This window comes from Cyanistes caeruleus, chromosome 12, assembly GCF_971803275.1.
Source record: "Cyanistes caeruleus chromosome 12, bCyaCae1.hap1.1, whole genome shotgun sequence".
Classification (NCBI taxonomy): Eukaryota; Metazoa; Chordata; class Aves; order Passeriformes; family Paridae; genus Cyanistes; species Cyanistes caeruleus.
Window position 1 is genome coordinate 13,266,256 of NC_141712.1, and position 27,034 is coordinate 13,293,289.

Here is a 27,034-nt window from a genome sequence, read left to right on the forward strand (position 1 = left end):
AAAGGAGGGGAATCCTGAGGCAGGCAGTAACCATGGCCCTGCTCCACTACCAGCATCACTGCCAGCTGGGAAAACTGCTCAGGAAGGTGAGGGCTGTTTACTTGAGATTTTTACCCCACAGGTGAACTTCCCTGTCTCGGGTCTCACTGGAAGTGAAGGGGCTGGGAAATCAGGGCAGTTTTAGGGGCTGGGTGCAGCTGCAGGGGCTGCAGGCCCTGGCCAGGCCGGAGCTGGAGCTCTGCCCAGATCTCTCGGGGGTAGAGCCGGGCTGGGCACAGCGCTGGAGCAGGGCCAGCTCACAGGAGCTCTGCTGGGCCAGAGAGCTGCTAATGCAAACTGGGAACGAAGCTCTCCAGGGACTGTGGGCGTGGAAAGTTACTGCTGATGACCAAGTGCAGATTTGGGGATTTTGTATTGGGTAAGTTTCCAAATTTGAGTTGTGCTCTTGTAACCCACTGAACCTTTTGCCAGAGAGGCAAACTTTAACCAGAGGACAAGCAAAGGGCAGGGTGGAATCATTCCGATAATGGCAAATAAATAGAAAATCAGCAGAGCTGAGGGTTTTTTTGAGACCACAGGCAGTTTTAGGCCTAAAACATTCATTCTTTTTGAGAGCCAGCCCAGTGGAGCAAACTTCATTTGCAGCTTGGCATTAATACCTGAGTTATCCAGCATTACCGTAACTCAGAGTCAGCTGAGGTCTCAGAGGCAAAGAGAGCTTTCAAAGCTAATAAACCAACCAGTAGATCTTTCTGCTGAAGAAGCCAGGGAATTTGTATGCCAGAAAAAAAAAAAACAACCAAAAACACCCCACAAAACTTTGGTATTTTCCTGGAGTAATAAATGGACTTTTCATTTTAAACATTAAGGTCCAGCAAAACCAAGCAAATGACAAAGTGGTGGGATGCTGAGTGCAGATGCCCCAGTGGCTGCAGTGCCCTGAAAACATCCTGGTCTATGCCAGGTTCATCCCATCCCTCACCCAGGCATCCTGCTTGGGGACCAGCTGGGGGGAACAGGGGAATGTGTGATGGACATTGTGACACAGAGAGGGATGAGATCTTTGTCTTCCCCAGCTGCAATGGTGGCTGCAAAAAAGATGGAAGAATCAAGTTGCACAGGGTTAAGGCAGCAGTGTTGTTTCTAAGCAAACCTGAATTGGTGGAAGGTTTATGCCATGTGAATCCCTCATGCTGTGCAGCTGAGTTTTCTTTTGCTTTTTTTTTTTTTTCCCCTAATCTGGTTGCTGGGATGCCAGGGGTGGATTTGCTGTTTTATCAAACCCCAGCCTGGGAAAAGCAGCAGCGCTGGCAGATGCTGACATGTCGTGGCTTGGGGCTGGAGGGATTTCACAGCTGATGCTGCTGAGCAGCTCTGAGGGTGGGACATGCTGTGGGCTCACTGCCACGAGGGGAGAGTGACAGCCCTGCCTGGAGCCCTCAGCAGGGCACGGGTGGGTGCCTGCCTGGGACTGGGGGCACTGCAGATGGGAGAGCTTTGGCAGGGTCTGACTCTGCAAGTAGAAAATCCAAGGAGAGGGAAACTGGATATGCAGGGTATGGACTGCTCAGCAGTTTTCCTGCAGCTCCTTGGGAAGGATGGTGTCAGCATGCCAGGAAGGCAGAGCCAGTCCCAGGTGCTGTGACAGGAGCAGGATTCCAAGCTCAGATGTTGCAATTGAAGTTTTCCCTGAGCCCTTTCCAGCACCTGTTTGCCAAACTCCCTTTGAAGTTGCTGAAGCAGCTTTCCTGTAAATGCTGCTCTTGTCACAGAATCTCTGCTCAGGAAATTAGGATGATAATAAACAATAAGACACATGAGCAGAGAGAGGGAAGGGTGGCATTTCGTGTGAATGGAGTACAGGTGATGGACACTGCCTGAAGTACCCTACCTGCAGAAACATTCTTCATGCCCCATATTGCACCTCCATGAAGCTTGAGCAAGAGATTTCTCAGCAGGGTGAATGACTGGCATTGTTTTTGCTGGCTGGAGTATAACTAGGATGGCTTGGGGCAGCATGTTAAAGCATGCAGGGTGCATCTGCAATATATTGACCTGATCAAATGTGTAATTGTAAGGTTTTCTCCTCTGAAAAGAAAATCTTTAAAAACTTTCTGTTTTACATGGAGGGGAAAGTAAGACCTTTGGAAAAGTTTCACTAAAAACAGGGGCAGAAAACAGCATTTGATCAGGGACTTACAGCAGAGGCTCAGACTTTGCAGTGAACACTGTAACCTTTGGCATTTTATGGTGGATTTCTGGACCCCTTTTGGGCTAGTGCTCCCTCCCAAGGCTGGGAAAAAATTCAGAATTGTGTTAAACCAGAACTGATTTCTTCCTCTGCATCGTTCTAAGTTTGGTGAAGTGATGTTTATAGGAAACAAAAGAGGTTCCCAGGCTATACTGTGGGGCTCTGCAGTAACCACTTGTTACTGATTTAAGTTTAAATCACTTGTACTGATTTAAAGTGAGGATGACTGTCATCCTGAGGTTGATGAATGAGGTTCTCATTCATTAAAACATTCATGAAAACATAAATATTTATATGAATATTTTTCAGGGAGTTGGAGAAGCAAGAGTCTGAGAAAAAGATTGAGTTATATAAACAAATATAATCTGTCTGATGTAACACTCCAAATACCTCATCCACTGAGTAATCTGGATGTGACATAACAGGGGAGCTGGATGAGAGCAGGCTAAGTGAATTGTTCTCATCCTGAAACAAAGGAAAAGAAATCAAAGGGAGGTAGAATTTCCCATTCCCAGGCTTCCCTGTGACCTTCCTTGTGCTCTGTTAAGCCCATTTTCATCAAAAATTTCCTCTTCCTTTAAACAATGTAGTGGATACCCCTCTGTCCCACTGGGAGAAGGCTCATTGCAGAGGAATTGATGCAGCTCTGCTGGAGCAGATCCCTATTTTCAAGTGGAGCATGTGACACTTTCCCAGTGTTAGGTCAGGAAAACTGCAGGAATTTAAAAGCAATCCCACAGCTAAAACAATGAAGTCTGGCTCTGGTCAAACACCATCACAGTTGACCCACTTTGCCCCTTCCCTCATGTGTGTGGCTCCAGTAGCCTTTGCATGCTGCATGAGAAGGGAAGCAGAAATGCATGGGATAAAAGTGTTCATTCTGTCAGGGGCTGAATGACTGACCCCCACACTCTTGGTGAGGCTGGAAGGTCCCAGTGGCCCCTGATTGGTGAAAGAACTAATACTAAGCATTTTTAATACAGAAACATAATTTTCATATTCCTCTGATTCCCTAACACTCAGATTTGTCAGGATGATCTTTTACTAATTATCTCCTATTTTGAAGCTTATATTACATAGGAAAGGCTCAGTCCATTTGTATTATGACTTGAAACTCATTTGGATGTGTTTGGGCTTTTTTTCCTTTTCTGGCAGCTCTTACAATAACAAATAACAATATTCTCAATAAACAGTCCATCCTAAGAAACCTGACTCACAGCCAAGATTGATTTAGGAATCCTTGCAGGGCCCACAGGCAGGGGCCCAACCAGGATTCAGTGTGTCCTGGGATGGGCAGTGCCTGGTTCAGCAAACGGGGTTGTCCAGAACAGGGAACTGAAGGAAAATCTTTACAGGGCAGTAAAGATATAAGAGGCCAAAAGATGACAAGCCTGAAGAAAATTAACTATTTGTTTTGAGACTTCTTTGGGTTTAGGCTGGAGCATCTGAGCAGCCCTGCAGGTGCTGAAGGCTCTTTGGAGGCTGTTTCCATGTCCAGCTCTGCTGCTGCTGAGGCAGAAACCAGCTGAACTGGACTGCATTTTTCTTGCTCTCCTTTGGATGAGAAATGCAGCACATTGTGGGGCAGAGGAGAGATATTATTACAGGGAGCTGGGAGATTATGTTGCTTTTAATTAAAGGTAGACATTTTCTAGGGATATTTAACTGCCCTTCACCGATGCCAAATGGCCCTTGGATGGAGCTGGCCCCTGCTGTGTTGTTATCTGGGAAGGGCAGATATTTTGGGAAATACCTGCTGGAAGGGCAGTGCTTCGCTGATGTGTAAAGGTGGTGGGTTCAAAGAGGCCTTTGTGGCAGGCACAGGTGCCTTTATCTTCTCTCTGTTTCCAGCTACTGCAAACCTGAGTCACAGCAAGCAGCCCTCTGTGCAGGGCAAGGGGAGCATCCTTGTGCTGGGTTAGGAAACGCAGGATGGTGTTTATGCCTGCTTGCCCAGGGTGGGACTGCTGAGCCCCAGCCCTTGGCCAGCTCACCTCCTCACCTGACAGCAAAGGTAAAGATGCCCTGGTGCGAGCTGGTGCTTGTGTTTCAGTGAGAATTAAAGGCAATCACTGTTTATTTGTGTAGGGAACAGCCCCAAATCCAGCCTCCTGCAGTACCTAATCCACTGTCAGAGCTGGGCTCTGCCCATTCTCCTGAGCATTCTGTGGCTGATGCTGGGCAAAGCTGTCACTCAAGCATGGGATATTGTGAGGGCTGTTTATGATGTGGCCATGTGAACCAGCACAAGTCTGGGCATGGACAGCTCACAGTTCAGGAGGAGGATGGACACATGATGGCATCACATTGTCAGGAACCCATCCCCAAAAGTCTTTGAGAAAACCTCCCCTGGCAGGCTCACTCAGAAACATATGGGACTATTCTCTTAGCCAAAGCTTTGGTATTTTGCCTTAAAAATGGAGCATCCAGTGCCTTTTTGCAGCCTGTCGGGGAGATGAGCATTGGTGTCTGCTTTGTGGGGTGTAGGAGGCAGCTCTGCTGCCAGGATGTCGTGATTGCCAGCACAGATCTTGCCAGCAGAACAGCATATGTCCTAAAATAGGACTGAGGAAGGGGATGGGTCAATAACCCCTATATATAACCATATAGCCATTTTACAAAACTACAGAATCACCCCAAAATCCTTGAATGGCTTGGATTGAAAGGGATCTTAAAAATCATCTAGGACCAAAGCCCATCCTTGGGCAGGAGTACCTTCCATTGGACTGGTTTACTCAAAGTCCCAGCAGACCTGGCCTTAAACACTTCCACAGATGAGATATCCCCAGCTACTCTGGACAGCCTGTGCCAGGGCCTCACCACCCTCACAGGGGAGAGTTTCTTTCTAGTGTCCAATCTAACCCTTCCCTCTGTCAGTTTGAAGCCATTCCCCCTTATCTTGTCACTCCAGGCCCTTGTCCAAAGTCCTTCTCCAACTCTCTTATCTTAGACCCTCTTTAGGAACTGGAAGGGGCTCTAAGGTCTCCCTGGAGCCTTCCCTTCCCCAGGCTGTACAACCCCAGCTCTCTCAGTCTGTCTCCATGGCAGAGGTGCTCCAGCCTCTGATCAATGTTTTCCCCTCTGGGCTGGCTCCAGCAGCTCCACATCCTTCTCAAGGACTGGGGGCCCCAGCTGGAGGGACATTGCAACCAAATGTCTCCAGCACTATTGATAATTTATCTCCCCAACCCCTGAACTTCCTAGCAACGAGATTAGTCCCAGCAGTACACAGGGAGTGCATTGTTGGACAGCCCAGCTGGCCTCTCTCAGAGGCCACACAGGTGCCTGGGTGCTTTTCACCTGTCTTTGTGGCCTCTCCCAGTCCCACTCTACCTCTCCACAGGTCACCAGTCCTCCAGCCTGCAGGTTCTTTGGGAACATGCCTGCTCCTCTCAGGAGTGGTTGTAGGGAGGCTTTTCTCTGCTGCAGTCAAATTCTTTATGTCCTTGATGTTTACAATGGGCCATTAAGGTGTGCCCTGGAATGCTGTAAAACAAACAGCTCTGGGGTTTTCCCCCACATGTTTGGTACTAACAGCTGGGAATGCTCCACAGCCATAAAGGATGTCTAGCAGGATAGGAGCACTGAACTGGTAGTCTGTCTGCTGGAGTGGTTTGCAAATATAGAATGGGCTCCTGCAATCATTTGCCATAATCCTGGAGGCAAAAGTGAAGCATTGTTTTCTCTGCCACAAAGAAAACCAGAGTGAGATTCAGATAGTTCATCTCATTGCAGCTGAAGTTTCTCTATTTCTGAAGCCCTGGAAGCAAGCTGCTACTTAACAGAGCCACTCTTCACAGATCTGAAGAGACCCCTGGAGAAACCTGCTGGCAGATGTCTCAGCAGGAATTCTGGTGTCCTGGTGCCAGGTGTCCTGCCCAGCTCCAGCGCTCACTGCCTGGGCTCTGTCAGGAGAAATGGGCTTCCACCACCTCAGAGCTGCTGCTGAGGAATCCCATGAAGAAATCCCTCCTTTGAAAATCAGCTTTCTGCAATGAACTCAGACAATCTGCCCTTTGCATTTATAAGTTTAGCAGGGTTCATTTAATAACTCTATTTCTGACATTTACATGGGGAAAAGATATAAATAATTGGCTTCATATTTCTGCTAAATGTCTGCTACAGCATAATCTACAAAAATATATGATATATCAGACACACATAATTTGGTAAAACACCTGACAGCTCTTGATCACTTAAATTTCAGATTTGCTTTGGGTCTTTTTTTTCCTGTGGTTTTCCAGAAGTTGCAAAGTTGAAACTACCTGGAGTTTAATTGCCAGACTACCTGGAGTTTAATTGTGTCTTGCCATCTGAAATCACTAAGTAGCAGACAGAGGGAGGGTAAACCCCTCCAGGTATCTCTCAGTTGTGCTGTAAGAGGGTTTTCTCTGCAAATCTGTGCCAGGGAGCCCTGAGAATCTGCTGTTCTCTGCTGGGCTGAGGCTTGGCACGTTGGCCTGGCAGCAGGGGCAGCCAGCCCAGGCTCTGCCAGCGATGCTCAGGGCATTTGCACAGAAATGATGTGCAGATCCATCAGGATAACTTGGACTTGGTGTTATGTAATTATCTGGCCAAGGACTGCACTGATATGTTTTCAGGGAAGGGATTTAGCTGTTGTGTGGATCTCAGAACACTGATCTGGGCTTGCACAGGGTGGTAAAGCTGCCGGGACAGGTTTTGATGGGAAAATGTCAGGCTTCTGAAGGTGTGTTTAAACCCCAGCTAAAAGGATAAAACCTGTGTGTGTGATTCAAGATAAAGTTGGGAGTGGGAAGGTCAGAGCTGGGATCTTACATTTTGGTAAAAAGATGACAGGTGGGGTGGGGAGGACCAGCGGGTTCTCAGAGATGTTGGGATGTCACACAGAGGCTTTGTGCAAGCAGGGCAGCACTGAGATGGGGTAGAAAGCTAGTTAAAAATATGATTTTCAGTAGGGCTGAAGTTATTAATAAACTTACACCAATTTTGTGAATAGCTATGGATTTGTAAACTTCCAAAGAGACAAGGGAAGATAATTAAAAAAAAAAAGGGTGATGTATTAAGATCTCTGTAAAGCAATGTTTAAAGAACATTATTCTGGAAGGACTGGTTGGAAACAGGCTCACAGCCCTCCCTGAGGTGACTCTGTGTCTGTCCCACAGCAGCACAGCTCCCTCTCCTGACTGCAGAGCTCAGCATCCCCTAAGATGAGGGGTTATTGTGCTTGCTGGGAGACAGGTTCATTTCTGCAGTGTAAATGTCCTTTAAAGCATGAAAGGATCCATCCCTGCCTGTGGGGATGGACTAGATTCACACATCTTAAATCTGTAATTATTGCAGGTTCCCTGTTGAAGTGCAAGGCCCAGTGGGACCTTCCCTATCTCCAGCTGTCTTCTCCAATTCTATTTAAAGAAAATGTCTGTTTTCCAGAGTGAGGGCTGCTGCCTAAGGAGGGGAGAGTGGGTAGGAGCATCTGCTGGCAGCAGCTCGGTGTGATGAGTTCCTGACCCTGGCCACAGCAGGTGGCTGGGCTCGGCTGGGTGCCTGCCCTCCCTGCTGCCATCCCGTGTCCTGCAGGGACATCAGCACTGCAGGTACCACACCAACACACACCCATGTGTCACTCTGCAATGCTCTGAGCTTTGGCCTCCCTGAGATTGTTTTGACATCTTGATTGTCCACCTTCCTCAGCTGCCAACAGCTCAGATTATCCTCAGATATTTGGTATTTCTGCTTGTACAAGGGCTTGACAAGCCCCGTTTGTGTTGCCCAAGCAGCTTTAATTCCCCAGCTTGTCTCTGGATAGCTTTGGACAGGAGGATGCCCTTTGAAAACAAGATTGGTTTCTCACACTGCCAACTGTGTGGTCAGCTCCATCCCCAGGGGCAGCAGTCAGGTCAGGCACTGGGTCTGTGCCAGGCTTGGAGAAGCTCACAGAACTGGCAGAGAACAGGAAGGTGGGCACTGTTAGCAGCTGGAGACACAGCTGTCCCATCTCCTCAGCCGTGCTGCATTCCCTGCACTGCCATGGGAGCCTGCTGAGGCACGGCTGGGAAAGCACCCGCAGCTGCCCAGGGTCAGAGCAGCTGTCCCAGGCATGGCCCATGGGCTGCTGGGCAGCTCCAGCTCGGAGACAAAGCCCCAGATGATGCAGACAGCTGAGACTCAGGTCAGAGCCCCACAGTGACCCTGCTGCTGGGATGCCATTCTCCAGAGCACTGCTGGTACTGGCCCCATGGGGACTTTTTATTGCTGTGAGGGGATAAACCAGCGGAAAACCACACTGCTGCAGCCCAGAGCCTCCCTGCAGCCTCAGCATCAGGCACTAGATGTCCTTGCATGCCATGCTGTGGATGTGCAGCCTCCAGTGTGCTCGAGGGTGACAGCCACTGGATGAAGGTGCCCCTTTTCCAGCTCTGGCTTTATGGACAGAAGGGAAGAAAGGAGAAAAGGCACTTGCTTCAACTGCTCCCCTGGGAATGCTGGATCAGGGGCTGCCTTGCTTTTGGGCATCATTTTCCATGACATCCCAGCAAGCTCACATCCATAGGCATCCCAGCACCTGCAGCTCAAAGTCACTTCTTGGTGATCCCATTAAATTATTTCAAGAGCAGCCCTTTGTTGTGGGAAATCAATATCTGCCTTGAGGGCCTGTTGATGTCTCAGTGAAACCCATTAAATTACATGAGTTTGATCCCAAAGTGGCAAACACAGCAGCATTTTAAAATAGCTCCACAGCCAGGAAACCCAATAACATGCTCATGAAGTGATTTTGTGTGTGTGTGTCTGTGTCCAGCAGCGACTCTCCCAAACTCTTGGTGAATAATTACGGGAGCAGTGTAAGATATAAATAATTTCCCCAGGTCTGTCACTTTGAGGACAGCAAATAAGGACAAATAAAACGCTGGAGGAAAAATGGAAGTTCCTGTTGTTTGAGCAGTAAGGAGCAGCAGTGGGTGTGCTGCTGGACTGATGGTCTGCCCTGAAGGAGCAGCAGTGCCCTGCCAGAGCTGCAGTGAGTGTCCTTTGGAGAGCACCTGACATCTCTCCCCAGGAGTCTGGCCACCAGCAAGCCCCAGAGCCATGTGAAACTTCTGGTCCTGGGTGTCCCCGAGGCCACCACAGCCACCCAGCAGCTGCTGCAGCATTCCCAAGAGCATTTTCGATTCCAGGCCTTCCCACAGGCAGGTCAGGGGCCCTGCTCTCGGCTCCAGAGGGTGCTGAGTTGTGTAGAGCAAGCCTGGCTTTTGGGTTTTGTGCCAAAATCGCTCCTGTCCTGCGGTTTCAGCATCACTTTGAGGACAGAGAGCAATGCCAAAGGAAGAGGAATCCTTCAGCAAGCTCTGTGCCCTTCTGAACAGCCTCCAGCTGTTCACAGCTTTAGCCACAGGCTAAACATGTTAAGAATAAGAAATGTTTGTATTTTACCTCTCTAAAATGTCCATCCCCTGAGGCAGCTCTTGGCCAGTGTCCTGCCCATGCCCTGGCTGCCCCCTGTGCCTGTCCCTGTGCCTGTGCTGGGAACCCCAGAGGGAGTTCCTGCTCTCTTTGAAAGCTGTCAGATCTTACTTACTGAGCACTAATTAACTGTATTTATTGTCAGAAATAAACTGGGAAGATCTTCTTTCCTCCCACAAATGCAGTCAGAGATGATATCTGCCAAGCAAAGGATGAAATTAGTTTAGAAATTAATTACAAAGGGACCTATTATGCAATGGGAAAGAGCCAGTCCCTCCCTCCCCACTCTTGTTATGAAGCTTGATAGCTCTGATCTCAACACATTCTCAGACACATTTTGACTATTAAGACAGTGCAAATTATCAGTTTTATGTTGTAATTGGGGAAGTCAGTTATAAAGAGGCAATATTTTATTTAGGTGCAATAACTTAAATTTGTTTAAATTGGCGGTCATGCTCACACACAGGGTTAGAGATCTGAAAGTCTGCAGTTCTCCATTTCCATGTTTTTCACACTGTTATAGATGGTTTGAAATGAGGTGTACTGAGCACAAGAAACAAAAGGTAATTTCAAAAGGTCGTCAGAAGTGGATTATCTTGTTCCAGGGTCCTTAATAGTTCTGACCTCAGCTGCATATTGAAGGGAAAAATATTTTGGTCTGCTTTACCTGAACATCATTATGAGTAATCAACATGCAAGAAAAATCTTACTGTAGCTCATCCCTACAAATCCACAATCATAAGGTCTATCGAGTCAGTGGCCTTTAATCAAGGATGTGTTAGTTTGGGTGTTAAATGTTCATTTCCTCAGTTACCAAATCAACAGAGCTAGGTAATGTCCCTTAATAGCCAACACCAAAACAAAACCAACCAAGACCCTCTGAACTTATTTAACAGCCATCAGCAGAAGGATTTGACCCACTGTTTGCCTGCAATCCTGCACCTCAGAATAACTAAAAGGCAATATTCAGCCCAGGCAGGAGCTGTGCTGCTCCTGAGAGGTTTGGAGAAGCCACACAGCTCCCAGACCCTCTCCAGGGTGAGTCTGTGTATGTCTTGGAAGGTGAGTCTCTTATGAATGAGAGCTTTGGTTTATATTTTACTTTTAAAAATTCATTTCAAATGGTGTCAAATCCTCATATTTCTCTGGAGAACCATCTCAGAGCTCTGGGGAAGTCAGGGCCTCTGAGAGCTATGATATCCTAATGCTGTATAAGTTTTATTTAATGGTGAGGTTAGTCCCTATAACCCCTTTACCAGATTTCCTGGTGAGGTTGGTCCCTATAATTCCCCTTTTCCAGGTTTCCTGGATACCTGTGCCTTTAGGATAATGACCACAAATAGCCAGAACTCTCAAGCTGTTCCTGGTCTCTGTTTGCAGCATTTGGGTGCATTGGGTGGGCTGAATAATTCCCCAACAAAGCTCAGGCTCTCTCACCTTGTGCTGGACCTGCCTGCTCCCCCCTTGGCTGCAGTGCTGGTCCTGGAGCAGGAGGGATGTTTGGATGCAGGAGTACTTGAAAAGAGAGGTTTCTGTCTCCTTAGGGTAGCTGTGACTGGAAGACACTCTGGAGGTGTTCATAGTGCAGGTCTACATCTTGTCTTAAACAAGAATTCAGCTCTTTGAGATCAAGCTGACATAAAATGGTGCATTTGAAGCTTTTCCTATCCCTGATTGCAGGGTCTGGGTCAGAAACCTGTGATCCCAGGTGAGCTCGACACTTTATTAGTGGTGGGCAAGTTGTGCCACCAAACCACGAGCTCTGCTCCCTTCAGCTTGCAGAGGGGAGGGGGTTTGCTGTGTTTTTAGGAGTTAACACACAGCACATGGACACAGTCTCCCTGGATCCCCTTCAGTTCAGGCTGGTGAGTTACCGAGGTGCTGTTGGCAGTGTGGCATTTTCAAGCTGGAATATACATTTTTTGATAGAGTCACCTGTTGATTACATCCTGCATTATAATAAACAGAAGTTAAGAGAGGGACTAAAGTATAATTTCTGCTTCCAAGCTGAACAAGCAAGGTTGATTTGCCAAATTCCCATCTCTGTGACGGGGTTGCCATTTCATCTTCCTGCCATTGAACTGTTGCATTAACCTCAATCCCTCAGTCACTAGAAAATATTAGTAAGTCATATGTGACATTTTGCACCAAGCAAGGCTGCAGGTCCTGCCTGCTGGAAGTTTTTAATTAAATAAAGCTGCCTGCTGTGTGCAGATGGATGGGTGGAGAAGGCAGAACTCAAAGGGGAGATGAAAGCCACTGCCTCTGCCACGCCGGGGTGTGGACAGGACTTCTGCTCCTCTTGGACCTTTCCTTCAGAAAAGCCCTTGCGTTTTTCAGATGGCCTCTCATCTGAAATTACAGCACATGGCTTGTGCTCCTGCTCCAAGGATGGTTTGGATGATTTGGATCCAAAATACTGGATGTAAGCACCTGAATAAGCCCCATATGAAAGCTGGTAGAGCAATCACTGTCAGTGGTAGAAATAAACCTGTGCCTTTGTGCTGAGCTCCAAATGCACCAGTAAAAAACATTGTCTGATCAAGATCAGACTTGAAACTGGACTGGCAATACTCTTTTTTTTGAGCTCTCAGAGTTCCTGAACTCTGCCCTGAGTAACACAGCCCAGTACAAATGGTCTCTAGATTTTTTTTTTATATCCAGGTCTGTTTAGTAGGAAAAATGAGTATTTAAATGGTGGTTTTGACATTAGCAAGAGTTGTTTCTGATAAAAGTACAGCAATAACCCCAGACTTCAAATCCAAGTAATGAATCTTCATGGCAAATAGAAAGGAAAATTCAAAGAACTTTATTTCTAAATTTATTCAGTCAATAGTTTTAATTAGCAAGCATGTATAGTAATCCTAACCTGGTGTGTGATCAATGCAGTCTGAACCAGCCATTTAGTGGAGGGAATATCTAAAGGAGAAAGAAGTATGTGAATGATCTGAGCATTGTACAAGTACAAAAGAGCGGAATAGCTCTGACTGTGAGGGGCACAGGAGATTGGCACCAGCTCATGGCAAGGGGGACAAGATGTGGTTTGGCTTGGCTTTGTGAGATGTGATTGGGAATGGGGAGTGATGGTTGGGTTGTACACCAGCCTGCCCTGAGCATCCCTGTGAAAGAGCACAGAGCCACTGAAGTGCTCTACACAGCTCCCACAAACCATCATAAAACCCTGAAGTTCCTCTGTTTTCCCCCATGAGTTTTGTATTGTTGGAGAAGGAAACCCTGAAAAGCAAGAGTTTGGTGAAAGAGGGGCTCAGCCCTTGGGTGTCCTGACCTACTGCTAAGCTTCTCTGTGCCTCATTTGTTTAAAAGACTTTTAAGAGCTCCCAGCTATTTTCCAGCAGAAGGAAATGGGCTCCCACTCACTTTTCTTTGAGCAGCAGCTGAGAGGAAAATGCACACTCCCCACCTTTCACCTCAAACACAGAAAATTCACCCAATTTTACCTGAATAAAGATGGGTGATTAGAAAAAGGAGCTAAATAATTCCTCTGGGTAGGCTTTTGTGAGGGTCTGGGATCTGGTGAACTGCAATGTGTAAGCTCTGTTGAAATAAATAAATTACTGCTGTTTGTTTCACTTAAAGCAGTGGCTGGCCAAGCACAGGACTCAGTGTGGGAAGTGTGCAGTGCTTGCAAGGGGTGACAGAGGTGTTCAGGTCAGGGCATGTGGCCCTGGAGGGTCATGAAGTCCTCTAGAGCTGCCAATGAGCGGGTCTGGCTGCTGCATGCGGGAAAGGACATTTGGAGCCTGTGGCTACTCCAGAACTCCAGGGAAACCTCCAAGTTTCTGGGTATGAGCTCTCCTGCTTTTCCAGGTTTGAGCTCAAACTGGGAGCACCTCCTCAGCTGTGGAGTGGGAAATTAAATTATTTAGTGCCATTTTGTCCAGAAGACTTATTGCCTCTACTGCAAGTCTAAATCTTGACCCATGAAACTGAGCACAGGAGCATCTCAAATAAATGTCCTCACAACACAGAATTACAGGTCAGGAGTATTTTCCAGCTGAGCACTGTGGTTAGTGCTGTAGCCACAGATGTTGCAATACCCCACCTGGAATCGCTGACTATCCACTGAATAGGGACTTTTTGGAGGAGGGATAGGGATTCCGGGGCAAGTTTTATTTACTAGCAACAAATTTGTTCTCTTCTGCCCTCGCAAAGAGCTGCTAAAATCTGTCTTTGAGTGTAGAGAGGCTGTGGAGGGGAGAGAACACGGATATAGTCTTTTTAGACATAAATTCCCTAAGAGGGTGGTTCTCGTTGGAGCCCGGGGGGCTGACCTACCCCCGCCCCAAAACTCCCCCCTTGCTCCTGGGGCAGCATCCCGCGGGCCCGCCCGCTGGCCCCGAGCGGCTGTGGGAGGAGGAGGAGAAGGAGGAGGAGAAGGAGGGGGAGTCCCGGCGGCGGGATGAGGCCGGGCTGAGCGATGTGCGAGCAGGCAGCGCGCTACTGCCGGGCCGGGGTGCAGAAGCTGCTGCGGAAGCCGGCGCCGGCGCTGCGCGGGCTGGACGGGCTGCTGCGCTGGGCGGCGGGCAGGATGGGCGACAAGGGCCTCGCCGACAGGGAGCTGCTCGCCCCGGGCGCCGCCGCCCAGAGGAAGGGCACCTCCGTCATCCTCGATGTGAGTGCTCCCTGCATCCCGCATCCCGGCTCCAGCCGGGGATGCTCCTCCCGAGCCGCGCTGCCCGGACCGGCCGGGAGCGGGCTGGAGCCGGGTCTTGCAATCCCCGGCTGGGTGGGCGTGGGTGTCCCGCATGCTCTTGCCCGTGTCCCGCAGCCGCTCGAGCCCCTCGGCACCGCCGTTCTTTCCCGGGTCCGGCATCTCCTGGAGCAGCTGGGCAGGAGGCTGCAGCCCGGCTTCTCGGCTCACCTGGATCCTGAGCGCCCCGGCACCCTGGATCCTGCACCCCGGATCCCGCACCCCGGATCCCGCACCCTGGATCCTGCACCCCGTGTCCTGCACCCCGTGTCCCGCACCCCCCTGCCTCTCGGCATCAGGGCTGTTCCTCGGGTGCCGAGTCCGGCTGGGGATGGGATGCAGCCCAGGTCCTGCATCTGCCGGGCTGGTTCGGTGTAGGGGTGCCCAGGTTTAACAACCCCTTTCCAGATCCTGTGCCCCTGGACTGCCTGGGGCAGGGGGCTGCAGCCCGGGTCAGCCCCCGCTTGTCCCGGTGCTGCACCTCCACAGATTGTCGGGGTGGCCTGGGTCCCCTGTCCCCTTGCCCCGCACTCTCTGGGACAGCTGGGACAAAGGTGCACCTCGGCTCTGCATCTTCTGGACTGGGCATGGGATGCAGTCCGGGTACTGCACCTCCTCTCCTAAGTCCTGCACCTTGTTTTTTACCGGATGGGCATGGAGATGTAGCTCATACCCCTCTCCCTGCCAGGATCTGAACTCTGGGCTGGCTGGGCACTGCGGTTCCCTGTTTCCTGCACCCTCTGGATGGGCTGAGTGTGGGTGTGCACACCAGGTTCTGCAGCCTTTTCCCCAGGTCCTGCATCCCCTCCACCAGCTGGGATGGGGATGCACTCTAGGTCCTTAATCCTGGTTTTGGAGGGGCTGGTAGGGATGTGCTCAGTGCCTCGATTGCTGTATTTATAGGCTTTCTGATTAGAGAGCTAATGAGGCTGATTGCACTTAAATGAATTGGGAGAATGGGGTAGAATCAGACAGAGTGCAAATGGTGTAATTACAGTCTTTCTTCAGCATCCAGTAATTAAACACATAGATCCTCTGTCTTGCTATCTCTTAGCTTTTTTTTTTTTTTTTTTTTTTAAAGAAAAAAATTAGTAGTGAATGCAAAAATAAACTACTGAGGCATTTGCTGTAGTAAAGGATAACTCATGCTCTCCTTGGAGATAGGATAGGCAGTAGTAGCTCTTCAAAGCAAGCCATTACATTTTGCAAATAATTTGCTGAACCTGTAGGCATTGGCGTGGGCTGGAGAGTCCGAAACTCATTCCATCTCTGAGCACCCTGAGCTGAAAAGCATTTTGGTTCCCTGAGGAACCATTGTCTCTAGTGGGTTGTCAAAAGCAGCTCAGAGAGCAGAGCACTTGATGGATGTTCCTGCCTGGTGGAAGGGCCAGCAGGTGGGCAGCTGCAATTAGGAAGCAATATTAAATTTTTGTGAAAGGTTTCTTGAGCTAGAAGTGTTTTGCCACCAAAACGGTATCTTCTACATTCAGTTTTACTATCTTTAAGTGATTTTTCCTTTTTCCACTTTATGATTTGAGCTTAGGGAAAGAGCCATGAACTTTCAGAATGGGAAACAGTAGAGCACTGTATTATTTCAGTGGGAAGTACAATAGAGCTGGGTGTGCAGCTCCTGATCATTTTTTCCTTTTACAATGGTACTGGGAGCCCTCTCTCACCTGCTGAAAGTAGAAATGGATTCTGGAAATGTAAGATTTGAGGGCTTAGGGGTTTTTTTCTCCCTCCTTCCTTAGAAGCTGATTTTCTCCTTTTTCTTCAGGCACAATAGCAAAGCTATTGAAGCTGTGGCTTCGCTGTGATGGGCTCTTCAAGTGCACTGCCAGACCCCCCTTTCATACAAAGGGTTTAAACACGGGGAACACGTATTTAGCTTAATTTTCACACATTAGCATGAAAGTAACAAGCATCCCACTGAATGCTCAGGGATGATAACCTGTTTTCCATTTAACTCCTTCACATTTTTGCTGGTGGATGTGCTGGGGAAGCAGTGAGTCCCAGCCGTGCAGCACTGCATGGCTTCTCCATGGGGGAGGATGAAGTAAAAGACCTGTAAGATTTTATGTTTAGCTAACACGTTTTCATGAGCTGGTGTGCTATGTAGGCAGCTTCTTGGGGGCTGGGGAGGAGGGGAAAGCTTGGGCTTGGTTATGAATTAGATAAAATGGCTCTGACACTAATAGTACCTTAGTCACTTCTTCCTCTTCTTTTAATTCATCCATCCCCAGTGTTCTTGTTCTGACTCCTCCATGAGGGTGTCTGGTGTGTCAGAACAAACTTCCCTGTGCCCTTTCCACCAAAGAAACACAACCATGCTGTTGTGGGACAAAACTGAGGGCTGAAGAGGTACAAAACACAACAACGGGGTAGGATGTCTTCTGCCATCGACCTGGCTACTGCCACTTGGAGGCTTAACTTTGGGCTAGGTTCAGTGTTCATCTTTTATTTTGCCTCTGGCCTTTTAGGTAAAGGATTTTAAAAACTTGAGTAATGTTCACTGGGAATGAATGAATGAATGAATGAATGGTCAGCTCTTACAACATTGGTCAAATCATCATAAGGGGTTGAGATTGAGCCAGGGGTCTGTACCCATCCTGTGCCTGCCCTCGGGTGCCTTCTCTGGGTCTGCTCCAGCTGCAAGCCCGAGGCTCAGGGCTGGAGGCATGTGCAATCTGCAGCAGGTATTCCCACTCACACCACAGGCTGTGGATGGACACAGGATATCTAATGCTTTCTGCACCCACATGGACAGACTGTCACAGTGCTGCTGCAATCTGTAAGAGGAGATGGTGGCATTTCCAGTCAAGAACAAATCCTCAATGTCACAATGCTTATGAAAAGGAGGATATATTATGTGTGTGTATATTCTCTGTGGCTAAACCAGTGTGAGATTGCATTTGCTGAGAGTGAGTGAGTGCACATGCTATGCAGAGCTGAGGTGGATGGCTCTAGGCACAGGAAATGTCTAGGCAGGAGTTGTTCTGTCCGGGAGTGCTTCAGAGCTGGCTGATCTACTGTCCTTGCTCATCTCTTCCTGCCTTCCTGTCACTGCCAAAAGCCTGTGCTGACAGCAGAGGTGTGAACTCCAGAGCACGTGAGGCCTGGTCAGTCACAGCAGCTGCAGGTGAAGATGCTCCTGGTTCATGGCTCACCTCCTGCTTGGCATCTAAAATAAGGATCAGCCTTGCTTATGAATGAGCATCCCCATGGCAGGACAGTGAGCTCCAGGCAGCACTGGCCTCCCTGCTTCCTTTCTTGCCAATGGGGACAAAATGCATTGATTTTTGGCCTTATTTTAAACACTTCTGAAGAACACAGCTGCTATTCATTTCAGGTCAGATGAAGCTTTCTGTTTTATCTACCCTGTTTTTTGCTGAAAACTAATTTTGATCCTTATCTGATTTTTTCTTCAAAGATGATTTCAAATCCATCTCTCATTCTTGTGGCTCCTCTTGCAATCTCGCTTATGTGGCCAAATATGCCACAAATTGAGCCCCATGGGTTTGAGTGAGGTGCCTGGATAGAAGATAGAGAGAATTTGGTTTGTGCCTATGGTGCATTTCCAAGTGTAGATCCAGAACTGCCAGTTTTCCAACCATTCTGTCAATGACATGATTTCCAGTGCAGCCCTTAATTGCAAGGCTCTTGCAGCAACAAGAATCCCAGGAATCCTTTCTCACTCCTCTTCTGTTTTGACCTTTTTGCTTCTGTTTTCATTTTGTTTGTTGGGGTTTTTTTTCAAGGTTGGTTCATTCCCCTTCCTTTGTCCTTGTTTACCTTCTCACTGTGAGTGAACTGGGAGGGTTTTTTTCTTCCTCCTTAATCCTCCCTTTGTGAAATCCGTGGTTTGATATCGCTCCCTTGAGCTGTACCTGCAGGCACAGCTGGAGAGGAGGCCAGGGCAGGCCAGGCTCTCTTCCTTCAGGAACTGCTCACTGCAAGGTACATAATCACACAGGAGAGTCCATCTGTTCTCCTCTGATCTTCAGGGCTTTGGAAGTGGGTGCTTGAAATGAAGCTGAACAGAAAAGTAACTTCTAGTGCTGGACGTCACCAGGTCAGAACATCAGATGCAACTCCTACCTTTCTTGTGCAACTTTAATTTAGGACAGATAGGTAAAGTCTAAAGAGAAGGTAAGAGCAAAAGCAGAGTTGGGACATGGTGTCAGCTGCTCTTCTCTTGGGGAGGAAGGGAAAAAGGATCTTCTTTGAAGTGGGAAAATGCCCAGAGACCTGGAGCTCTGCAGCAGCCTTGTTTTGTGAGGAACCACTGCAGATGGGGCAGTATTTCTACACCAGTGCTATATTCCATACTGAAACACCTAAATAAAACCTTTCTCCTTGCATGGGGAATGCTCATAAGGCTGAGGATGTCTAAAGACATAGTCCAAAGTGACAAAGCTTCAGGTCATTATTTTCTCACATTTTCACCAGAAAGAGCAACAGAGAAAGGCTGTAGGAGAGGAAATTCCTACTGAGGCCTCAGGTTTGAGAACTAAAGACCATGCCTGATATAAAACCTTGTCTGAACTACAAAGGAAGTGTCAAAACTTGTAGAGAGAGAAACAGAAAGCCAGAAGAGGAATGCAGGAACATTGTATGAGGATCAATAATATTTTTCAGTCCATAGGTCTCTGGATGCTTTCTCATCTGTAGGCTTTCCTCATGCATGAGACAGGATTGTGTTTGTCCTCAATTCTGCACCTAGATTAGGATGGAAAAAAAATTTCAGCTCAGCTACATTCTATTTTAAATCAACATAATATTAACCTGATGAAGGGATTATAAACTCCACAAACCTGTAATAATTCTTGGGCTTCTCAGGGGAGTGCTATTGTGAATTTAATAAAATTCGTGAGAAAACCTTCATTAAGCAGCCTAAGTGTGGCTTGCTCTCATCCAGAAGCTTTGAGAAGGCAGAACTAAGTGTTTAAATTTGAAGCCATCATTTTTTTCGAGTTTGTTATTACCACCACCAGGGTTTTGAATTGCTTACTTCTGGCAGTCAAATATCTGTAGTAGCCATTTGAGAGTATAGCAAAAACATATATTTAGGGAAAACCTATTGGAAATCTTGACAAAAGTTCTTTGCTCTAGAGAAAATAGTGTTTATATTATTCATCTGAACCACTGGTAAGTGGGTTAAGTATGGCACAGACAGCAAACTGCATGCATTGCCTGTATAAATCCTATGAAATGGGTTAATGCCCATATTGTGGGCATCCTGTGGGCTCCCTGTGTGACTTAGCCTGTTCTTTGGGAATTTTGCTTAATAGCATCAAAGCATGGCTGCTGAGGGAGATGCTTGCTGTGGTACCTGAAGTGGATAATTCCTCATTTACTATCTGAAACCCATGCAGTGCCCTGATGGTTGGAGAACAGGGGGTGATGGAGCGGAAAGAGCATCCCTGGTCAGGCTGTGCGAGCCCCTCGCCCCTGGGATGGTGCTGGGCCGGCTGCAGGCACAGGAAGCGATTGCTGCTGAGGGCCTGGCAGGACAGGACACATCTCCATCCATATTTCATCACCTCCTCTCTCACCAACCTCCAGGCTGCTGCCTTGGCTAAGTGCAAGTGACTTTGCTGCTGAGTGAGGATGTGCTGGAGCTGCCGGGAGCCCGCAGAGCTGCGGGGCGCATGGGCTTGCAGCCTCTGCCTTGGAGATGACACAGCATCCTCACTTGTGCTCCCTTCTTGTGGAGCTGGTAGGAGCTGTCATTGCCCCCAGCTCCCTGGGAGCCTGGCACCATTATGGGTTTGCTCTCTGGTCCAGAGGGAAGCTGTGAGGGGCTGTGGTTTCCCTGCCATCCCCAGATCTCACACCTTTCCCCTATGGAAAGCCCATCCCCTCCTTCCCACAGTGGAACAACTAGTCCAAGAGCTGAGCAGAGGGTGTTTTTGGGCTGTGTGGGGGAGGGCATTCTGCTGAGCTAGAACATAAATCCTGGGTCTTCACAGCAGCAGCATTTTTGGCAGCACTGCCAAGCTATCACAGACTATATTACATCTTTATCAGGCTCCCGATGCTCATTCCAATGTTCACACCTTGATGCAGTGCCTGCCTGTGCTGACAGATGACTTTGTCTTAAATTGTTTTTTCCCTCCAGGTGTCCCAGTTAATTTTTTTTTTTGTGTGTGCAAATTTTAGGTGGTTCAATTAAGTTGAAAGGATAAATCTTACTCATTAACAATAAAAAAAAAAAGCCAAGCAGCTTGGTCCTGTAGGATAAACTTTGATAAGTAACACAGCCACTCTGATCTTTCATCCACACATTCATTTACAAATAGTCATACTTTAGGGAGTATCTGGGAGAGTTAAACCCCTAAAACATTCACTTAGTGAAGCTGGATATAAATTCTTCAATTTCTAAACATTTCTTCCATTTCTTTTTTTTTTTTTTTCCTGTTGCTCCAAGTATTCCTTGCAAGGTAAACAGCTCCATGGAGCAGAGTTGAGCCTTTCTCCCATTTTAATCTACATTTTACCTATTGATTTTTTAGTGGGATGGTGATCTCCCGTGGGACCTTAAGACAGGCATTGCTCCTTTGGTGTTAGACTGGCTGTAATACCTTGGTTTCAAATCAATGGGAAGGGCAACAGAAGGATGTACTGAAGAAAAAAGAAGCCTAGAAATAATCAGCATCCAGGAAAAGAAGTGCCTCATCTGGAGGTGCTCATGGGGAGAGGATTTGGGGTGTCCAAGCCATGAAAAGAGGAATATTTCCTACAGTGGGCAGGACACGCTGAGCACAGGTGAGGGATGGGTGCTAAAGCCCTGCAGCTTGCTGGGGTCCTGCTGGGATCTATCCCTTCTTCCCACAGACAAGCCATTACTGGCTGGCCTTTCAAAACCCATATTTAACTTCAATGAAATCTGTGAGTGTGGAGAGAGGTAGGATTTTCCCTCCCAAAATTACTAATTTCTTTTAGAAAATGGAGGTCGGCACAAGAGGAGTTTTGCCGTGGTCACAAGCTGCAATCCTTGCAGGCAGTTTCTGTGACTCCCAACACTTTGGTTTGGCTCAGGCAGAGGGGTTTTGCCTCGGCTGAAGTACTCCAGAAAGTCCTGCTCTGACTCTGCCCCAGGCTGCAAAGCCTCACAAGGACTTCGGACAAAACAATGATTAATGTTCCTTAATTAAGCCATATTCAGTGAAATAGCATATTCTGCAATTCAATTTGTCTCTTGGGGTTCTTGTTTTGTGCAGCAGTTTCTCTTCTGATATTTTATTTTTTTTTAATGGTTTTGTGACCCAGAAAATATGAGATTCTATTTTACGGCTGACTCTGATCTGTCTTGCTGGTGCTTTTATTCCCTCCTCAGGGAAATTTCTTTGTACAACTAAAATCTCTGCTCTTGCTCAAATTAATAGGGTCAGGCCTGAAGAGATGGTGAGAATATTTTACATTTTATGCCCATGTTAATTTTTTGGTAATTTATGGCCAACCTGTGCTAGCAGCTGTTTTTGGCAGAAACCTGTAAGTTTCCAGCCTTTGCACAAGCCTTTTGCTATTAATTGCATTTTGTTGGCAAGGACAGTAGAGCAAAATAGCACAGCCCTGGAGAGGTGGATGAAGGATGTAACTTAGGGATGCAGAAGTCATGCAAAACACACAGGATGCCAGCTCAGCTCTGCAGGAGTGACAAAGTAGAAGTTATGGAAAACAAAGATGTTTGGCTTACTCAAAAGTGAGGGTTGAGGAACAACCACCTAAAAAGGACACCAGATGTTGGAGATGGACCCCAAAGATCCATTAGAGGATTTCTGATAAAGGGTGTGACTAAGTAAAATAAAATAATCCATATGCATCATGTAAGTGGGGTTAGCTAATGAATGTGTAATTAGTGTCTATGGTTAAAAACTCAATTAGAGCAAGGCCCCCCCAGGTGACCAGCTGATTTTGGTATCAGTATTAGGGGACTATTCCTCAGATGAGACTGGTGAGAAAAACAGCTGTTGTTTCTGCTCTCTTTCTCCCTGGCAAGTTCTACAGTACTACACTTTATTGCAATTTTTTTCCTTCTGAAATGGCTATTTGATTCCTCTCTGTGGACTGTTCCTCCACACTGTAGTTTTAAGTCTAAATATAATCTCCTTCCCACGCAGGAGTCTTGCTTTAAAATAAAAGTGTTGTAAATAATTTTTTTTTTTTTTCCAGACATGCAGAGCTGTGAAAATTGGTTTAAGAGATTTTATTGACTCCAGAGAAATTGTCTGGTCTGGCTGCCTGGCTGTTGTAATTTTTTTTCATGTGTATTTTTCTGGTGTTGGATTCATGGTTTCAGCTTTCTTAAGTGAGGGAGGTGCTGGAAGTGCTGAAAGCATTTCCAGCAGTTATTCCAGTTATATTGCGCTGGGGAAGATGAGCTGAGCCTTGGGGAGGGTGAGCTCAGTAAAGCTCCTGAACTGGGTCTTGAGGGGTTGGAGCACTTGAACCTGCCCTGAACGTGCTCCTGTGCAAAGGGCTTCACCCTCCATGCTGGACAACACAGTAAACACGTTTTTCTCTCTCTCTTTCAATTATAGATTTTCAGAAGAGCTGACAAAAATGGTAAGTCTGTGCATTTATACTCCATATTTCTCAGTTGGATTATTGTCAGTATTGCCATTTTCCTGATAGCAACATCCAAGTGTTTAAATGTCGCTCAGTTTACTGGGTTTGACACTGGTACAGTCAAAACTTCAGAAAAGGTTTTGTTATTTTTTTTGGAAAAAGTATTCTTGGAGCAGAAGTGATACTGGTATGCAAGTTGGCATGGCAGAATCCACCAGATTAAGAGCAATTTCATAAAAACAATATAAAAATAAATTGCAGGTAAGTGATAAATGAGGATCCACCCCTTGGTAATCTTGAAGTAGCTCAGCAAAACAGAGCTAACTTGTGGATATTATTAGTTTGGTTCCTGAGGGACTGGACCCACACATCAAAGAGCAGCACACACTGATGTGTGTTTTCAGCCTGTGTCTGTGGAAAGACAAACACCTGCACTGAGCCCAGCCAAGTCCTCACATGTGGAATAACACAGATGAGTCTTCATTAAATGACTTGGAAAGAGAGAACTGGTAAGATAACAAGCTGAAGAAGGGACAGTGGGCCCAATCCCAGGATCTTTCCACACCCTGAAAACCAGTTTTATTTTAGCTCCTATATAAAATCCCAAGAGCTAGTATCTAGTCTTTCCCTGTTGTTCAAGAAGAAAATTAAATATGCACCAAAACACTGTGTGTTTGCAGGGGGACATGTGGGAGGGTTGTGCAGAGGAGCACAGGGGAGAGGTTGGTTGTTCTCTTCCAGCTTTAAAAGGGAGATACCTGATTTCTGCTGGTGTTCACAGATGTGTATCCTCCCTGCCCCTGGTAAGGAGGGTGCTGCAGCTGGCTCACAAATAACCAGTACATGCCATGTAGCTGTGGGCACTTGGTTATGGCAACTGGCAGAGTAATGAGGTACTGCAGTTTGTTCCTTAGAAAAGCTGAGCAGTTGTGTGATGCAAGGAGAGTGGAGAGGAAAAAATGAGTTTATGCCCTTGGCACCAGACTGACTGCCTTCAGAGATGGTGCTGGGCAAGTGTTTGAGCTGCCAAGGGTGAGAGCAGGGGCTGCACTTGCAGGGGGTGAGGAGACAAATGCCACTGAGCACAGGCAGAGAAGGTAATTTGTCCTGCCTCTCCTAACCCCCAATGCAGGGAGAATAGCTGGATCTCTTAAGGAAGGCCAGATGCTCTTTGATGAAGGAGTTGTCTCCATCTCTGCTTCCATTCTTGTTTGCAGCGCAAAACAGCTACAGCATTTGGGCAGCACAACAGGTGCTCACCAGGGGCTCATGCTGCCCTTCCCTCTGTATGGAGCCCTGAGGACAGGCTGGCACAAGGCAGAGGGAGTGGCACCTCTCCCCAGGCTGGCTCCTGCAAAGTGACACACTGGAGCACGTGTCAGGCTGGGCATCCCTGCTCTCCAGCCCCAAGGAGCAGGGCTGGCTGTCATCCTGGAGCTGTCATCCTCTGAAGGACCCTACATCCTCCAGTGCTTCTCCTTACATTTATTTAGGTGCTGCTTTTTTTTTTTGACACAGCACTTGCTAGCCATGGTGACCAGTTTCACTAGCCATTCATATTTGATGAACTCTGGAAAACAGAGTTTGCCACTCATTATAATTAGCTCAGTGTGTTCCTCTGCAGCCTTTTGGGATCACAGCTCCCCACAGCCCCTCTCCAGCCTCCTGCAGCTCACAGCAGCTGCTGCAGGAGATGTGCAAGAATATTTCCATTGTTACAGCCTCTCTGAAAACTAGGGCTCAGAGGTTTCCAGAGCCAGAGGTAATATCTTTGTATTTCATATCCCTGGGGAATCTCTTTTTCCCAGTTTTCTCTTTGACATTCTGGACTTTAATTTACTGATTTTTTGAAATTCAGCCTATTCATGGCTTTACCTGTTACAGCTCCAAGGAACAGTGGAAGCATCAGCCTGCTGCTTTTATGTCTCACAGCAGGTGCTGCGTGCAGCCCTCTGAGGAAAAATGAAAATCTCACACTTTTCATTTTTGTCAGAATCCCAGGATGGGGCCCTGAGCCCTGGGCAGACTGTTAAAAACACAAGTCCACAGATTACCAAAATATTTTACTCTGTTAACATGCTTCTGTGGTCTCCACACCTGCAGAGGTTCCTGTCTGGCAGGGACTTTGCTCCTCTAATTAACCAGGTGAGATGGATCATTATCCAGCGCTGGTGGCATACTGGGGAGAGAGCTCCCAGGGCAGGGAGTGCTGGCAGCTTTACCCAGAGCTGGCAACCCTGGCTTTCCTCAGCTGTGCTGAAGCCACTCTCACAGACCTGTGGAGGAACCCTACAGAGAGAGGGCAGGGGAAAATCTGAACAAAACTTTGGCTCTTGACATCTAGTTTAACTACAACGTTCTAGTTTAGCTTTTTCCATGCAGAGATCAGATGGTTAGAGGGTAACCTAAAACACAAAGGAAGAGATTATAAGGTTAAAGAGTAGTCTCATTTAAAGTGCAGTCAAGAGGTCATAAATCAGGAAATCTTTTCAGCATCTTGATTTTTTTCCCCAGCCTGGTAAAAACGGCACATACTGTGTTAAAGCTGTGGCTGGTTCAGACACGGTTACTATGGAGCCTGATAGCATGAATTTAAGAGCATCTCTCTCCTCCCCCTTTCTTCCAAACTTTCTCACATAAATTGTTAATTCATGTAAAATTGGATGTTCTTGCTGCAAGATGCTAAACCACGTTATTGCCCCTGCCATGTTCAGGTACTTGTATTTAGGTGATTTGATTCAGTGCCTACATGTGCTAAAAGGCTGCTAATGAAGCAGCTCCTGCTCGTTAAAAGGCATCTTGGTCTCCTGCTCCAGAGAAGTGAGATTCTGTCTATAATGTGAGCTAAGTTCCCAACCTTTTCCTCAGGGATAATATCAAGCAGTTTTATAACTATCTACATGATAAAATCAGAAAATGGTCTGCGTAAGACACCTGGAAATGATGAGCACGTTGGAGATAACTGGATAAACTGACATATGGTCTGAAAAAGGGAGAAGGGCTGGAGTGTAACCTGAGAGCAAATAACTCGGTTAGCTCTAGTCATGCTTTGCAGGGGCATGGCTGTTAGTCATTCAAAATAATCTTTTTCTTTTGTGTAGGAGTGTTTTTCCTTTCTCTGCTAATAAATCCACCTACTGTCTTGTAATCCTCCCAGTCCCAGTAAACAATACTTAATCATTTAATTGGCGTGTGCTGGGAAAACGGAGGCATCTTGTTTTAGGCTGGTGCAGTAGAGCTGTCAATCATCTGAGTTATCTACTGTGTACTTAATCCTCTCATTAAAAAGCTGCTAATCAATTAAATAGCCCAGGATTCTTTTTGAAAGATTAAAAGAGTTTTATTTTGACAGAATAGCCTAACTGCTAGCAATTCATTATAGATATGCATCTTCCCAAAAACTGATGTTTTATCTGGAAATCTCTGAGTCACTGCAACTTCCCAACCTCCGTGCCTCGAGTGTAACTAAATGCAAAGAGCATCCAGCTTTAATCTATGGTTTATTTTGGTGGGTTTTGATGTAACTATTAGATCCTGCTGATGGAAATGGCTGTCAGTCTGACCCGTCCACAGGTCTGACAATGGGCTTTAGGTGGTTTGCCCTGGACCTCTGCCCTGGAAAGGGAGAGATGCAAAAGGAATATGGTTGTAAAACACCTGCAGAAAATGGCAGGAGGAGCTGGCAGTGGTGCAGTGTTTCACCTGATAGTGACCAGTGACGAGTTGTGGTTCAGTCAACCTGGCATCTTCCTTGTCCTTGTGATTTCTGTACCAAGAACAAGCCCAAACTGTTCTGGTTCTCCCTTCAAATTATATCTAGAGAAGGTGTGGATGGGAATGAAGCCATTCAGCACATGCTGTCCTGAATAGCTTCTGTTATCAAAAATGAAACACAATGAAGTGTGAAGAAATCCACAAATTTAGTACAAATGCTGAGAGGAGGTTTCAGTTTTTAGTTGATCTGAATGATCAGCTGAAGGCCTGCAGAGGACGTAGCAGAGCTAATAAAGGGGGGAATAAAAAAAAGCATGAATGAAGCAGGAATTGGTGTTTGGAAAGGG

At 47.1% G+C, this 27,034-nt stretch overlaps 1 protein-coding gene across 5 annotated transcripts in view; it reads left to right on the plus strand.

The window, feature by feature from the left end:
• Window positions 1–232: 232 nt before the first annotated feature.
• Window positions 233–27,034, plus strand: part of NECAB2 (N-terminal EF-hand calcium binding protein 2) — an 85,081-nt gene continuing 58,279 nt past the window's right edge. Inside the window, exons 1-2 of one of the 5 annotated variants that reach the window (XM_086847336.1) lie at window positions 233–418; window positions 22,946–22,970. In XM_086847336.1, coding sequence (XP_086703462.1) covers window positions 330–418; window positions 22,946–22,970 — 114 coding nt within the window. In that variant the 5' untranslated portion in view covers window positions 233–329. Of the gene's footprint in view, window positions 419–14,081; window positions 14,325–18,238; window positions 18,552–22,945; window positions 22,971–27,034 lie in introns of those variants that run through there. The other 4 variants (XM_023934720.2, XM_086847337.1, XM_086847338.1 and 1 more) reach the window with 4 other exon arrangements.